The sequence below is a fragment of the Enoplosus armatus genome, chromosome 23, assembly GCF_043641665.1.
Source record: "Enoplosus armatus isolate fEnoArm2 chromosome 23, fEnoArm2.hap1, whole genome shotgun sequence".
Classification (NCBI taxonomy): Eukaryota; Metazoa; Chordata; class Actinopteri; order Centrarchiformes; family Enoplosidae; genus Enoplosus; species Enoplosus armatus.
In genome coordinates, this window is record NC_092202.1 from 108,820 (window position 1) to 124,055 (window position 15,236).

At 43.4% G+C, this 15,236-nt stretch overlaps 1 protein-coding gene across 1 annotated transcript in view; it reads right to left on the bottom strand.

Moving 5' to 3' along the window:
- LOC139305588 (phosphatidylinositol 4,5-bisphosphate 3-kinase catalytic subunit alpha isoform-like) overlaps positions 1 to 15,236 on the bottom strand; it is a 35,388-nt gene that overhangs the window by 16,469 nt on the left and 3,683 nt on the right. The window contains exons 2-13 of the mRNA XM_070929473.1: positions 13,650 to 13,753; positions 13,402 to 13,564; positions 10,893 to 11,102; positions 7,860 to 7,927; positions 5,780 to 5,908; positions 5,587 to 5,640; positions 5,381 to 5,490; positions 5,141 to 5,282; positions 3,014 to 3,099; positions 2,006 to 2,111; positions 1,754 to 1,906; positions 1,529 to 1,660 (exon numbers count right to left, since the gene is read on the bottom strand). Of these exons, the coding sequence (XP_070785574.1) occupies positions 1,529 to 1,660; positions 1,754 to 1,906; positions 2,006 to 2,111; positions 3,014 to 3,099; positions 5,141 to 5,282; positions 5,381 to 5,490; positions 5,587 to 5,640; positions 5,780 to 5,908; positions 7,860 to 7,927; positions 10,893 to 11,102; positions 13,402 to 13,564; positions 13,650 to 13,753 (1,457 nt within the window). The remainder of the gene's footprint in view (positions 1 to 1,528; positions 1,661 to 1,753; positions 1,907 to 2,005; positions 2,112 to 3,013; positions 3,100 to 5,140; positions 5,283 to 5,380; positions 5,491 to 5,586; positions 5,641 to 5,779; positions 5,909 to 7,859; positions 7,928 to 10,892; positions 11,103 to 13,401; positions 13,565 to 13,649; positions 13,754 to 15,236) is intronic.

Here is a 15,236-nt window from a genome sequence, read left to right on the forward strand (position 1 = left end):
GTCCTTGGCCTGAAAAACATTGAAGACCCCTGCTCTAGAATGTTATGAAGGAAGAGTGATCAGATGAATTGCAATTAATTGCAAAGTCCCTCTTTGCCGTGAAAATGAACTTAATCCCACAAAAAACATTTCCACTGCATTTCAGCCATGCGACAAAAGGAACAGCTGACATCGTGTCAGTGATTCTCTCGTTAACACAGGTGTGAGTGTTGATGAGGACAAGGCTGGAGATCACTCTGTCATGCTGATTGAGTTAGAAAAACAGACTGGAAGCTTTAAAAGGAGGGTGGTGCTTGAAATCATTGTTCTTCCATCATTGTTAACCATGGTTACGTGCAAGGAAACGTGCAGTCATCATTGCTTTGCACAAAAAGGGCTTCACAGGCAAGGATATTGCTGCTCGTAAGATTGCACCTAAATCAACCATTTATCGGATCATCAAGAATTTCAAGGAGAGAGGTTCAATTGTTGTGAAGAAGGCTTCAGGTCACCCAAGAAAGTCCAGCAAGCGCCAGGACCATCTCCTAAAGTTGATTCAGCTGCGGGATCGGAGCACCACCAGTGCAGAGCTTGCTCAGGAATGGCAGCAGGCAGGTGTGAGTGCATCTGCACGCACAGTGAGGCAAAGACTTTTGGAGGATAGCCTGGTGTCAAGAAGGGCAGCAAAGAAGCCACTTCACTCCAGGAAAAATATCAGGGACAGACTGATATTCTGTAAAAGGTACAGGGATTGGACTGCTGAGGACTGGGGTGAAGTCATTTTCTCTGATGAAACCCCTTTCCCATTGTTTGGGGCATCTGGAAAAAAGCTTGTCTGGAGAAGAAAAGGTGAGCGCTACCATCAGTCCTGTGTCATGCCAACAGTAAAGCATCCTGAGACCATTCATGTGTGGGGTTGCTTCTCAGCCAAGGGAGTGGGCTCACTCACAATTTTGCCTAAGAACACAGCCATGAATAAAGAATGGTACCAAAACATCCTCCAAGAGCAACTTCTCCCAACCATCCAAGAACAGTTTGGTGACGATCGATGCCTTTTCCAGTATGATGGAGCACCTTGCCATAAGGCAAAAGTGATAACTAAGAGGCTCTGGGAATGAAACATCGAAATTTTGGGTCCATGGCCAGGAAACTCCCCAGACCTTAATCCCATTGAGAACTTGTGGTCAATCCTCAAGAGGCGGGTGGACAAACAAAAACCCACAAATTCTGACAAACTCCAAGCATTGATTATGCAAGAATGGGCTGCCATCAGTCAGGATGTGGCCCAGAAGTTGATTGACAGCATGCCAGGGCGAATTGCAGAGGTCTTGAAAAAGAAGGGTGAACACTGCAAATATTGACTCTTTGCATAAACTCAATGTAATTGTCAATAAAAGCCTTTGAGACTTATGAAATGCTTGTAATTATACTTCAGTATACCATAGTAACATCTTACAAAAAGATCTAAAAACACTGAAGCAGCAAACTTTGTGAAAACCAATACTTGTGTCATTCTCAAGACTTTTGGCCACGGCTGTATATATATTACCAGTCCATGGCAGTAGTTGTAACCCAGCTCTCTGCTGATGGTCCAGTTTGCGTGTTCTTCTATCTGCTGTTCATCAGGAAACAGGACCGTCTGATTAAACCAGGAGAACTCCAGCTCCACACAGGGAGTCTCCTACAGAGGACAAGACGATCCATCATTTACTCAACTGTCTTCATTGTGATACACAGGCAGAGAGACAGACAGGTAGATAGAGGTGTTATGGACCTTGTTGGGATTTGAACCAGCGACTCCAATGGGATTCAGGAGGTCCTCAAGGCCGTGAGGGACGGGCCAAAGACTGAGAGCCACTTTACCCGAAACCAGAATGTCCGTATAGTCAAACAGGTTAACGTTCCCCCAGGCCAGAGGACAGTGCTCCTGACAGACAGACAGACAGACAGACAGACAGGTTTATTTAGTCATTCTTTCATTGATTCCTTCACGTGTTTATGTATCCTGGTCTCCTTCCTTTCCTACCTCCTTGGCTCCTTTCCTTCCCTTCACAGAGCAAATAGACAGACAGAGTCTGGCTGAGCGAGGGAGGTCAGCCAGGTAGATGTCATAGGTGAGCCACTCGTTCCACCTGGAGAGAGACAGACAGGTAAGACAGAGAGACAGGAATTGGAGAGAAATGTAGTGAGCATCTGTATAAAAGAAGTGGACGTAGCCACCGTGATGTCCACTGTTGATTTGTGGACTAATGTCTTGAAGCCTCCAGTTTGGCATTTTGGCCATCGCCATCTTGTTTTTTTGGAACCAGAAGCGACCATATTTGGTCGAGAGGGTGGAGCTGGGGATCTGAGACCCCAAGGACACGATGCACGCCTACCTACACCTGCACCCTGATGTACTAACAGGAAAACGTGAACAGCCTAGAGTGTCTTTTAGTACAACTGAACACCACTATCCACAGGGTAGTACCGCCCTAAAGCATACCCTGCTTTATCATCTATTTTACTCTAAATGGACCCATAATTTACTATCGTGGTCATCATGCTGTATTGAAGAAGACTTGAAACTAGAGATTAAGACCATAAACTCATGAGGAAAATGTTTACTGAGGTGATAAATCAAGTGAGAAGTCGGGTCATTTTCTCATGGACTTCTATGCAATCAGACTTGTTTTTGAAACCAGTGGAGTCGCCCCCTACTGGCCATTAGAAAGAATGCAGGTTTAAGGCACTTCAGCATTGGCTTCACTTTTTACACCCAGAGGTTGGTGCCTGATAGTGAGACAGAGAGCGGCAGCAACATTTCAACATCATTGGATGCTGACGTTTAGTTTGTATACTGACTGTATATATAATCAGTGTGTATATTGACTGTGTATATAATCAGTGTGTATACTGACTGTGTATATAATCAGTGAGTATATTGACTGTATATATAATCAGTGTATATACTGACTGTATATAATCAGTGTATATACTGACTGTGTATATAATCAGTGTGTATACTGACTGTGTATATGAGTGTGTATGTTACCTGGGGTTGGAGCAGGGAACTCTCTGTGTGTTGACGTTGTCACAAAGCGGCTCTCCGCCATGATAGACACCCGTCCTCACATAGATCTATACAGAAACACACATACATGTATACACACATAGGTTTACAAACATATCTGAACCTATACACAATAATGTTAACACACCAGCTGTCATGTCTATATGGGAACTTCAACTATGGAATCAAAACTCCAAGAAACAGGAGGATACTGTACTATCAGAGGTCTTACTGACAACAGCAGCTCAGGTGAGTACACTTCAACATACCTGTACTGTGAAAAAACACCCCAACTCAACGTTAAACTCTCCAATAAAAACATGAATCTTAACTTCACTACAAATATTAGATCTACACTCAAAGTTCATCAAAAGTTTGTGGTCTCAAAATGAAACTACAAAGAGACACCAACAACTACAAAGACAAAAGTGTGCATGCGCCGACAGTGCATGCAGGCTCTTAAAGTCACTCCTGTTTGTTTTCTTATTTTTTCTTACTTTTCCTTTATCATAACTTCATATTTTTAACTAGTAGCTTTTAAAGTTGTGCCCTCTCCAAACATGCTGGTAGAGAGAGTTCTGGTACTTTTTTTTCACCCTAGAATTGTGTAATTTCCCCCCAGGGATCAATAAAGTATTTCTAATTCTGATTCTGATGATTCTGAAAAGGACTACAAAGATACACCAAAGACTACAAAGAGACATCAAAGACTACAAAGATACACCAAAGACTACAAAGAGAGATCAAAGACTACAAAGAGACACAAAAGGACTGCAGCATCAGCATCCTACCTACAGTGTGTAAGATTGCAGAGAAATTGGTAGCTAAGCAAATCATTTGCCATCTGAATATAGCTCATTCGTTCTGCACCCAATGCTATTTGGCTTCAAAGCCAATTATTCAGCTGAGATAGCCAACTGTTTTTCTCTATCTCTATTGGATAAAGGTGGCATTATCAGCTGTGTTTCTTGACCTCAAGAAAGCATTTGACACTGTTAATCATAGAAATCTAATGTCCTTTAGTCTTTCTTTGATTCTTTAATGTATAGAATCATATCTGTTAAATCGGTCTCAGTATGTCCGAGTGCAGAATCATCTGTCTGTTCACAGGTGTCCCACAAGGATCTATCCTGGGCCCATTGCTGTTTACATTATATATCAATGATTTGCCATCTGTATGTCTTTACACCAACATCCAAATGTATGTGGATGGAACTGTAATATATGTACATGTTAACAGTATGACACAAGTTGCTAATGAACTCACAAACTCCATGCTTCATGTAACAGCATGGTTAAAGCAATGATGTTTGTGTCTACAACAATGCGCATGTTTTTCACCAAGACCAACCGTTGTAGTGTAGAGCCAGATGTGTTTGTATCAGGGGAGAGGCTACAGGTCATATCTGAAAATACCTCGGAGTTCATTCTAACTTTTCTTTCAAGGCTCAGGTGAAAAGGGTTTGTAACTGGGTCAAATTCAATCTTTCAAATTTCAGGTTCAAGATTACATGTCAACAAAATGCTACTTCTGTGCCCCTTTTAGATTCAAAGGTTCTGAGATCGAATCCTACTCAGGGCATGGTAACCACATTCAGTTGTACAGATGGGGATGCTGAGCAAGTCTGTAGCATTTGATACAAATTCACTAGTAGGTGGCGCTAAAAGATTTGAAATATTGCTGCTGTAGCAGCAGCTTGCAGCTCTCACAGGCATTTTCTTCAGGAAAAGCGCATTGTAGTTGACAAAGTGACAGCTGTCCAATGAATGAAAACAGCTTGTTGTCTCCCAATCTGTCCATGTCTGACCGGTCAGTCTCAGTCTCTAGCTGCTCCTCGCATCTCCCAAAACGTCAGAGTGAATTTTCAAGTAGACATTTTGTTGAATGAACGATATACTTAGATATCAAAACATAACATTTAGAGACACAATAACACCTGCCAAAGTATCCTTGATAAGACGGACGGGACAGGACCACTTCTGCTCATTTGGACCATTTTTGTCCACACGTGGACTTTGAATGTGAACAGTACTCGGACTGTGACTGATGACGTTCCATAAGAACATGAGAACACAAGAACAGACATGAACACAGATTGACAGACAAACCTTGTCAATGTCTCTGATGTTGACGTTGACGTAGGTGGCACAGAGCAGTCGGACCCTCAGCAGAGTGTTGAAGGCCCACAGAGAGCGAGGAGGAGAACCATCACCTCCTCCTGGACAGGGAGACGGCTGAGGAGTCCGACGACTGAAACACAAACAACAAACGTCCTGGCTACAGTACACCTGTACAAGCTCCTGATTGGCTGTGATAAGTGTGTCAGGGATGCTGATAGGCTGTTGTACCTGTATGAAGGTGTGACAAAGCCAGAGGCAGGTAGTTGAGAGTAGAGACTGTCTTTGGAGACCAGCATCAGGTGAGGAAGACGACCCACTATGATACAGGAGCGGATATACTGCAGAGAGACAGGTGGGGGGCAAGACAGGTAGAGACAGTGAGACCGGTTGTATTAAAGAGTTTGTTGATGAAGGTGTGAAAGTGAAGTTGTTACCTTGTACTGACTGAGAGGATATTTCTCCAACAGGTACTCATCACAGCCACACACCTGAGGAGACCGACAGGTAGATAGACAGACAGGTGAGTCAGACAGACAGGTGTACCTTCAGGATGTACTGTCCCTGGTACTCCTGGACATAGACAGACAGGTGAGCCAAACAGACAGACAGACAGACAGACAGGTGTACCTTCAGGATGTACTGTCCCTGGTACTCCTGGACACAGAGGCGGAGCTGTTGAGGTGACAGATGCATCGATCTGCTTTTCTTCCTGATGGACTCTGCTATCAGCTGCTCAGGTAAACTGTCATGACTCACCTGTTCACAAACACATAATAGAACATCATCAGTCTTTTTATCTTATGAAGGTTCCTGACTAAGTGAAATGACCCTGAAGTATGTCAGTGGCAGCCATGATGAGAGCTTGTCAAATTCTCTATTTACTAAAGAAAGGTCCTTTGTTGCTGCCTGTCTTATCTCTTTTAGCAGAGGCTACACTGGACCATCCTTTGCAAAAGGAAAGGAGATAATGTTGTCCCATAATTCCTTGCAGCAGCAACATTTAAAGCGACCACGGTGTTCTCCTTCCCATCTTTCCTTGACCTAATTTTTTTTACATTTACCGTCAAGGTCAAGGAAAAGTTTTTGAAAGACATAAGACTGGTGTCTGTACTGTGAAGATTGTTTATGAGGTAAAAGAAGCATCACTTTGTAACAACACTGTACAAACAGAGTGTTTTTGTAGTCCAAACAACACCAACAAAGTGAGAAGTCTTCTCTCTAGCAGATATTGTCACGACAGTTTTAGGAGTCACATTCTGTCCGTTCAATTTTCATCCATATCATATCAATAATTTAAGATCATCAACTTTATAGTTTTGATTCAGAACCTTTAGTATTTGGATCAAGTAGCTCATGAAAAATAAGGTAGGTTGAATTTAGAAGGCTGCAGTTATTATGTTAATGTGTCAGATTCCTATTTGATCAACATTTATGTAAACAAAGCACTGGATTGGACTCCAATATTACATATTAAAGGACTCGGATGTCCAGATGAAACTGTTCCTGAGTAAAAACCTGTGTAGGCCTACTCTTTTTCCAAACATCATGATCATGAATCGATAAGGGAATATATACACATCAGTTATAGGATATACATATATATATACACACACACATCAGTTATACAGATGGGGATTGATAAGATTTTATTGATACCATTATCAATGCCATTATCAATTCTGCTTATCGGCCCGATTCCCTTATCGATTCATGATCAATTTTTCTGTTTGGAGAAAAAAATCATACATACATATACATATATGTGTATATATGATGCAGTTTTGTTGTCCAAGTTTCTAAAAGAAAAAGAATTTGCAATTAATAAAATTACATACAATCAAATGCCTCATGGTGAACTAAGAACTTGTGGGGCCCCTGGGGATCTTTGGGCTCCTTTATTTTAGCCACCTCAATCTCAAAATACAGCTGCTGTCCTGCTACTAACACTGTGGGAGTGCCTTGCTAAATGACTGGAGTAGACACAACTACCTACAGTTTCTGCTGCTACAGTATGAGGTCAGCTGGAGTCCACCTGGGATGAATCTGGGAGGGGCTGAAAGAGCAGCTCTCCTCTGCTTCATTACTGTGGTACCTTTAAACTTTCTCACCTGCATACGATTAACCAATCACTACGTAAAGTGAGTGTAAATGCCACATTGTCTGTTTCAGAAAGTTACACACCCCCATCAAATGAAATGAAGGAAGGGGATTTCAGATGCTGTCCAACGATCCAACAAGCACAATGTTAGAAGCAGACGGACACCTTCACATCTGCTCACTCCTTTCCTGCATGCTTGCTGTCACACTGCTCACCTGAAAGCTCTGCTGACACTCTTCAGAAACTCCACCCAACATCCACCTGTATGCTCAGAGTCTACGTTCCTGTGGGGGTAGTTGTTACCGTCACTCCCCACTCCCTGCTGTGCTGAGCTTGGCACTTCCGTGTGGGGAGCTACGAGGCCTAGAGACTAGATGCCAAATATTAATTCTGCACGTTTGTTCTACATTCACATATTAATCCATTCCATGTGAGCTGGAATTTGAGAGCACAAATTCCTAATTCAGAAATTCCTCTGCAGAGATTCCAGCAGGTCCACAAAACCACCAGAACATTAAAGGGTTAATGTCTATATAGAAAGAGTTTAAGTCAGCTCTCACACATCTTTCATCTCACAGTATGAAACTACACAAACCAACGCAGCTTTACCTTGAGGGTGTATTTCTGTTTGGAGTTCGACGGAGACACGATCACCCAGATGGTCACTATCAACCTCCCTGAGAGACAGGGACAGAGAGAGAGATGGGTAGAGCATTATCTTACTTCAATTTGATGATCCCCACAGATTCCCAGAATTCAGTTTGCGTCAGAATTTAACTAATTGAGAGGTTAAAAGAGGACATGAGGCCCTCAGGGGTCACAGGGGCCCTATTGTTACATTACTGAACATGTTTCCAAACTTCGGCCTATTTTTTTCCTGTGTTTTGTGTAAGTGTGTGTGCTCTTGTAATGTCTCATCCTGTTCGTTAGTCTGTTTTGCTTTGTTCTGTGTTTTGTGTTCCACATTTCCTGTTTTATTTTGTAGTATTTACCTCTCCTCTCGTTTCAGACACTTCACTTCCTGCCCTTGTGTGTTTCCCGCCTTTGTGATTACCTGCCCCGCCCTGATTAGTTTCACCTGGTCCTAATTAGTCATTACCTGTGTGTATTTAACCTGTGTCCTCCCCTCCTTCTGTGCCAGTTCATCTTTGTCCTTTGAGCAAGAGTTTGAGCTATTCCTTAGCATTCTATGTCTACCTTGTTTTTGTTCACCTGTTTTGGGATTTTGACCTCATTTTTTGCCTAGTCCGTCTTGGATTATCTGCCTTGTTTGACTGATCTACAATGTACGATGATCTACCTTGGCTGAATTTGTGGGTTTGGCTTGGGGAATATTTGCTGCTGATTGGTCCATTCAACACATTCTGTGTCACGGTGTCTGCCGTGCCTCTAGTTCCCCTGGGTGTTTTTCCTCTGTCTCTGTCTGTCTGTGTATGTGGTGTGGCATTCCTAGGCCTGGGCTTCCTGGTTGCTGCCTATCACTTACACCTGTTGCTGAGGTTCCACACCTGCCAGTCATCAACTTCATCCACTGTAGTATATTTACCCCGGCTTTCCTCCCATTCATCACCAGATCGTTGTTCTAACCCCAGTTGAGGGTCTTTTGCTCTTGGCCATCTTTTGTGATCTTGCATTTTTTTGATACCTCGTGTTCACCTCCAGTGACTAATCTCTGTCTCCGTTCTCCTGTGTTCAAGGATCACCTCTCACCAGCCTACTCATCTGTCTGCCTGCTCTCAGCCAGCTGCCATCACTCACCTGCTCTCCAGTCTTCCACACTACCCTCCTCACCATACCACTCTGCCCAGCCTGCTCAGCCTCTTCTCACCGTCATCCTGCCCTCCTCATTCCATCTCCATTCCCCCGATTCCCTAAACCATAAACTCACTACCAGTCTGTGTCTGCGCCTGGGTTCACTTCCACACCTCATGTCGTCCTGCCTTTTCAAATGTTTCCAGCAGCCTGACAGCAACACCTCGGCTCTGTCCTCATCCTCCAAACCCTTGTAGTTGCTTTGTGTGTTTATATGTGTGAGCTCTTGTTAGACGGAGTATCCTTGTCGTTTAACTGTAAGTATCTGTGTACATGTTGTAAATATAATAATCTACATTTTGTAAATACCACTGGAGCTATAGGGGTGAGCTGCCATTTTCTCCTGTTTGTTGTATCCTAGGGAGTCAGGTTTGGAAAATGTCTTGCTTGTTTTGACTCATCGGTTAGTCAGCGACGCTTGAGGAGAAACATTCTTTTGATTATGTTGCTTCAGTTTTTTTAACTCACCATTGATTGGTTTAGTTGCTGCTTTTTTGCTTTTTGGTTGGCAGTTTTTCTTTGTTGGTGGGCGTACAAGGTTTGAAATTAATGAATTCACAACAAGTCCTACCTCTTACAAACCTGGACTGATGCACAAAAGCTTATCTGTTTTTTGATGGCAAGATTCTTTGACATCTCTGTCCCATTAAACACATGCAAGGCAAAGATCAAAATTATTTTGTCAGAGTTGGTGGAAAAGTGAGCTGATTACTAAACCAACGCCTGTACTATGTAGCTGGATTTGAGGATAGCGAGGTACCGTCAGGGTTACGACGCTGGTTCACTTTTTACCGGCGTACATAACCATGGTAACTTATGCTGCAAACATGACCTGTAGCAGAGCAGGTTATCGTATAAAAGCACCACCTACTGACCAATCAGCTCTCTTGGAAAACCGCATCATTAATCATAGAGTATCCTGTGGAGCTCGGGGTGGCTTGTGAGAGGGTCTCTTAGGGGGGCAGAGTGTCCAGAGACCGGCAGCCCTTTCTTTCCCTGACGGTGTTTAATATGAGAGATATAGATTCTGGTTGGAGGGAATGACTCCTGTGTGCTGATATCATCCTCCAGCAGAGACTGACTGAAGCACGGAAGCCTTGTACTTGTTGTTCTTAGAAGATGTGAAAGTAAGCCTACTCACCGCTGTGACCCATGTTTTTATATTTGTTTTATTTGCTCCATCTGAAAGTTCGGGGCTGCAGCTGACAGAATAAGACTAAAACTGTCTAACCTGTAAAAACACATGAATTTAATAGAACACACAAATGTAATCAGTCAGATCTCCTCGGGCAATCATGATGGGGCAGTGATATTAGAAGCCTTCAGTCACACAGTGGGGATTGTTGGCAGCTGCAGCTGTGTTGCTTTCAGCCTGGACGATGTGTTGAACTTCTTCTTTGTCTAATATTATGTAAATTTGTCTTTGTCTAATATTTGTAAAATATGCCGCTCGGCTGCCAGTAGACGTGTCCATGTTTGTGATTGGTCAGATGCTGCAAACTCCACCCCTTTAATGTTCTCGCGCTCATGGCTAGATTGTGAAATCCTGGGTTGACTTACTGAGTTGATAACCACCGCCATGTGCGTAATGCGGCTGTTAGTGAAGCCAGATAAGGAGAAGATGTCCTGGGTGTGTTGAACCTGCTTCGTAGTACAGGCCTCAGATCACCTGAGGGTTTACACAGACCCTCAGCAGCCAGGCAAATGTGGGAGCAGAGACCCCCACTGTCACTCAGGCTCTGAGCATAGCCTATGATTCTACTTCTGTAAGAGCAGGAAACCCATTTTGAGACCATGTCCTTCCCCCAGCTGGTCAAACAGGGTGAATACCTTTGTCCAGCTTGCTGTAGATGTGCTGTGGGAGTTGGGGGCTGGATTCCACATTGGGGGGGTAAACGTAGAGTGCCTGGCTGTGGGCCCCTCCCCCCTCCCTCTCCTCCATGGCCTCTCTGCACACGCTCAGTATAGAGCGTCTGAAGTCCTGAACCTCCGGGTCCTTCATCATCTCAAACTCACAGACTGGCATCCCAATGGCAAATCCTGAACACAGGGACGGTTTTAGTCTGAGTGTGAGGGAGGGGGGAGGATGGAACTCTGGGAGGTGGAGTTTGGTGAGAGATGAGGTCATTAGTGACATGGTTTATCGGTGATGAGGGCATGGGACAACCAACATTGGCTGACAAGCTGTTTGATGACAGGCCAATAGCTGCACAGACATTTGTTGACATGTTCATTGTGTGCGTTTCAGTAGGTAGCCCTCTTTGACCCTGTTTAGACCTCTATTGGAACAAGAGCACTCCTCTTTGGTCCTGCTGGAGCCAGAGAAGCCCAGCATGGCCCTAACTCTAACCCAGCTTCAGAACCAGTTCAGATATCTCTGGCCCTCTTTGGGCCTATATTGGAACCTAACTAGCTCTTCTTGGCTCTGTATGGCCCAATATTGGTACCAAAGTAGTCCAACTGCCGTGTTTAACTACATAAGGGAACCCATTTAGCAACATTGTTTATATATATACAGTTGTGTTCAAAATAATAGCAGTCCCACATCACTAGCAAGATAAATCACTGTTTTTGTTAAAATTTCAACTTCTACACTGCAAGTAAGTTTCTAGAAGGTTTAGTAAAGGTATAGAAAACCAACAGATGCAACAGGCATGGCGTGCATGCTGCTGATTCTGTGAAACTGAATTATTAACTGAAAGGGGCATGTTCAAAAAAATAGCAGCGCTGAGTTTAATAAGTGAGGTCATTGATAATGTGAAAAAAACAGGTGTTAAACAGGGGGCCCTCATTTAAGGATCAAGGCAACTGACGCTGCATATGCTGGCTGTGCATTTGTCCTTGAAAAACAGAGTAAAATGGGTCGTTCAAGACACTGTTCAGAAGAAGAGCGTTCTTTGATTAAGGAATTAATCAAAGAAGGGAAAACCTATAAAGAAGTGCAGAAAATGATAGGCTGTTCAGCTAAAATGATATCAAACGCTTTAAAATGGCAGCCAAAACCAGAAAGGCGAGGAAGAAAAAGAAAAACGACTATTCAAATGGATTTGAGAAAAACCAGAATGGCAAAGGCTCAGCCAATGATCAGCTCCAGGAGGATCAAAGAAGATCTAAGGTTGCCTGTGAGTACTGTAACAATCAGACGACGTCTATGTGAAGCCAAGCTACCAGCAAGAAGCCCCCGCAAAGTCCCATTGTTAAAAAAAAGACGTGCTGAAGCAGTTACAATTTGCCTAAAAAGAAATGGCGTAATATTTTGTGGACTGATCAGAGTAAGATTGTTCTTTTTGGGTCTAAGGGCCACAGACAGTTTGTCAGACGTCCTGCAAACACTGAATTCAAGCCACAGTACACAGTGAAGACAGTGAAGCATGGTGGTGCAAGCATCATGATATGGGGATGTTTCTCATACTATGGTGTTGGTCCTATTTATCGCATACCAGGGATCATGGATCAGTTTGAGTACATCAGAATACTGGAAGAAGTCATGTTGCCGTATGCTGAAGAGGAAATGCCCTTGAAATGGGTGTTTCAACAAGACAATGACCCCAAATACACCAGCAAGCGAGCAAAATCATGGTTCCAGACAAACGGCATTCAAGTAATGGAGTGGCCAGCACAATCCCCGGACCTTAATCCCATAGAAAACTTGTGGGCTGACATGAAAAATGCTGTTCGTGAGGCAAAACCAAGAAATTCAGTGGAATTGTGGAACGTAGTACAATTGTCCTGGGCTGCAATACCTGTTGACCGGTGCCAGAAGTCGGTCGACTCCATGCACCACAGATGTGAAGCAGTTATCAGAAACCGTGGTTATGCAACTAAATATTAGTTTATGATTCTCAGGAATGTTGAATCTTCAAGTATTTCTTAGTTTATACAGTACATTTGAGTTTGTAAAGACAGATGTCAACACTGCTATTTTTTTGAACATTATATTTCTTGACTTTGTAAAATATTATCAAATTCAATTACTTTTTCCAATTTTCTTGCTTTGAAATAGAAAGTGCTGTGTCCCCAATGCATTTGTGTTCATTAAAATACAATTTATTTGAGGGATTTTGACATTTACTCACCTTTTTAATCACACTGCTATTATTTTGGACACAACTGTATATATATACATATATACGGCAGGAAATAAGGAAAAGCATACTAGGTCCCCTTTAATTGTTTGGTGAATGACATTAGTGACAATGTCAATTTTATTTATACAGCCCAGTATCACAAATCACAATTTACCTCAGGGGACTGTCTGACGAGATGTTTGGTAACAAAGTATTGGCTGTTTATGGGTGGACACATTTGATGAAAGATGATGACACATTCGGTGTGTTACCTATCTCTCGGTTCAGGATCTTCTCCTCCCGGTTGCCCAGCGGCTCGATGACCTTCAGGATCGGGTGAAACAGTCGCAGGTCGCACAGCCGCCTCGTCTCATCGTAAAACTCCTCCCTCTCTGCTTCCTGGGTCACACCCACAAAGATGTAGCATGACTCCTCCTGGCCAATCAGAGAGCAGAGATTATTACAACTGTTACTACCAGTGATAATAAGAGGCAGGGTCAAAAGTCAAAGAGTGATGTACCTGCAGCAGGTGGTACAGCGGGTACTTCCTGGCCTCAGTGAAGAGCTGCTGCTTGATGCTGATGAGAGGAGTTTCTCTGAGACACTCCAGACTCACCATCATCCCTGAAACACATGAAAACACAATGAGAGGACAAGACAGAACAGGATAAGACAGGATAGAACAGGATGTAGAAGGATAAAGAAGGATAGAGAAGGATAGAATAGGATAGAATAGGATAGAACAGGGTAGAGAAGGATAGAAGTAGTAGTGCGCATGCACCGACCATGCATGCAGCCTGTTACAGTCGCTCCTGTTTGTTTTCTTGTTTTTTCTTACTTTTCTCCTTTTATTCCTTTTATTTAACTCAATACTTTTTAAGATACTGATTTTTGAAGTTGTGCCCTCTCCAAACATGCTGGTGGAGAGAGTTCTGGCACCTTTTTTCACTCTGGAATTACTTTCATTCAAACATCGGACAGTTGCGCAGCAATTTCCGCCGCTATTCCAGAGATCAGCTGATCACTCTGAAGCTGGCCGGCTTGGATACCAGATCATCGGAGATCCCAGCTAAAATCTGGAGGAAAACACACAGAGGATGCAGAGGGGGAACGAAGCTAGGAGGGAAGAGAGGTGGGTCGAGACAGCAGAGGCTTATGGAGAAAAGGAGATATAAGCCGTGTCTCCCCTTTCTCATCATGGGCAACATGAGATCGCTGGCAAACAAGATGGACGAACTAACGGTGCTGGCCAGGAGTCAGAGGGAGTACCGGGAGTGTAGTTTAACCCTTTAACACCGAGTGTGTCATCTGCGACACGTTTGCGCAAGCGCACTTTGTATTACCATAATTACGTCACGGTTTGCGCTATCGGAAGAATTCTAATTCGGTTTCTGAAAGCTGAGACGTTGCGCTTTACAGCCAATGAGATGTCATTACAATAATTTCACTCGCGAATCTGTCAAAATAAGCAAAAACATCCAGGCGGACATTTTGAGGCTTAGGTCTTAACCCTTTAAGACCTAAACCTGGCTGTAAAGCGCAACGTCTCAGCTTTCAGAAACCGTTGGAATTTTTCCGATAGTGTTAACCGTGATGTGATCAACGGCTTTCAGAGTGTCCGGGCCGACAGGGATTGCACCGGGAGCGGTAAGCGTAAAGGAGGGGGACTTGCTGTTCTCGTTAACAACAGGTGGTGCAATCCTTCCCACATTACCATCAAGGATAGTGTCTGTTGCCCGGACATTGAACTGTTGGCTGACTCAGGCCGTATTACACTGCCCGGCCAAAAAAAAAGTTGCCACCTGGATTTAACTAAGCAAATAGGTAAGAGCCTTCCATTGGATAATCACTGCAGTGATGAATATGGTTCAGCTGGCAACAACTTATTTAAGCCTAGCTGATGCGGTGAGTAGCTCATTTCTTAAACAACCATGTCGGCAGACATCATGTGGTCGTGGAAAGGATGTTACTCTGTTTCAGAAGGGTCAAATTATTGGCCTGCATCAAGCAAAGAAAACAACTAAGGAGACTGCTGAAACTACTAAAATCGGGTTAAGAACCATCCAACACGTGATTAATACCTGGAAGGATAGTGGTGAACCATCAT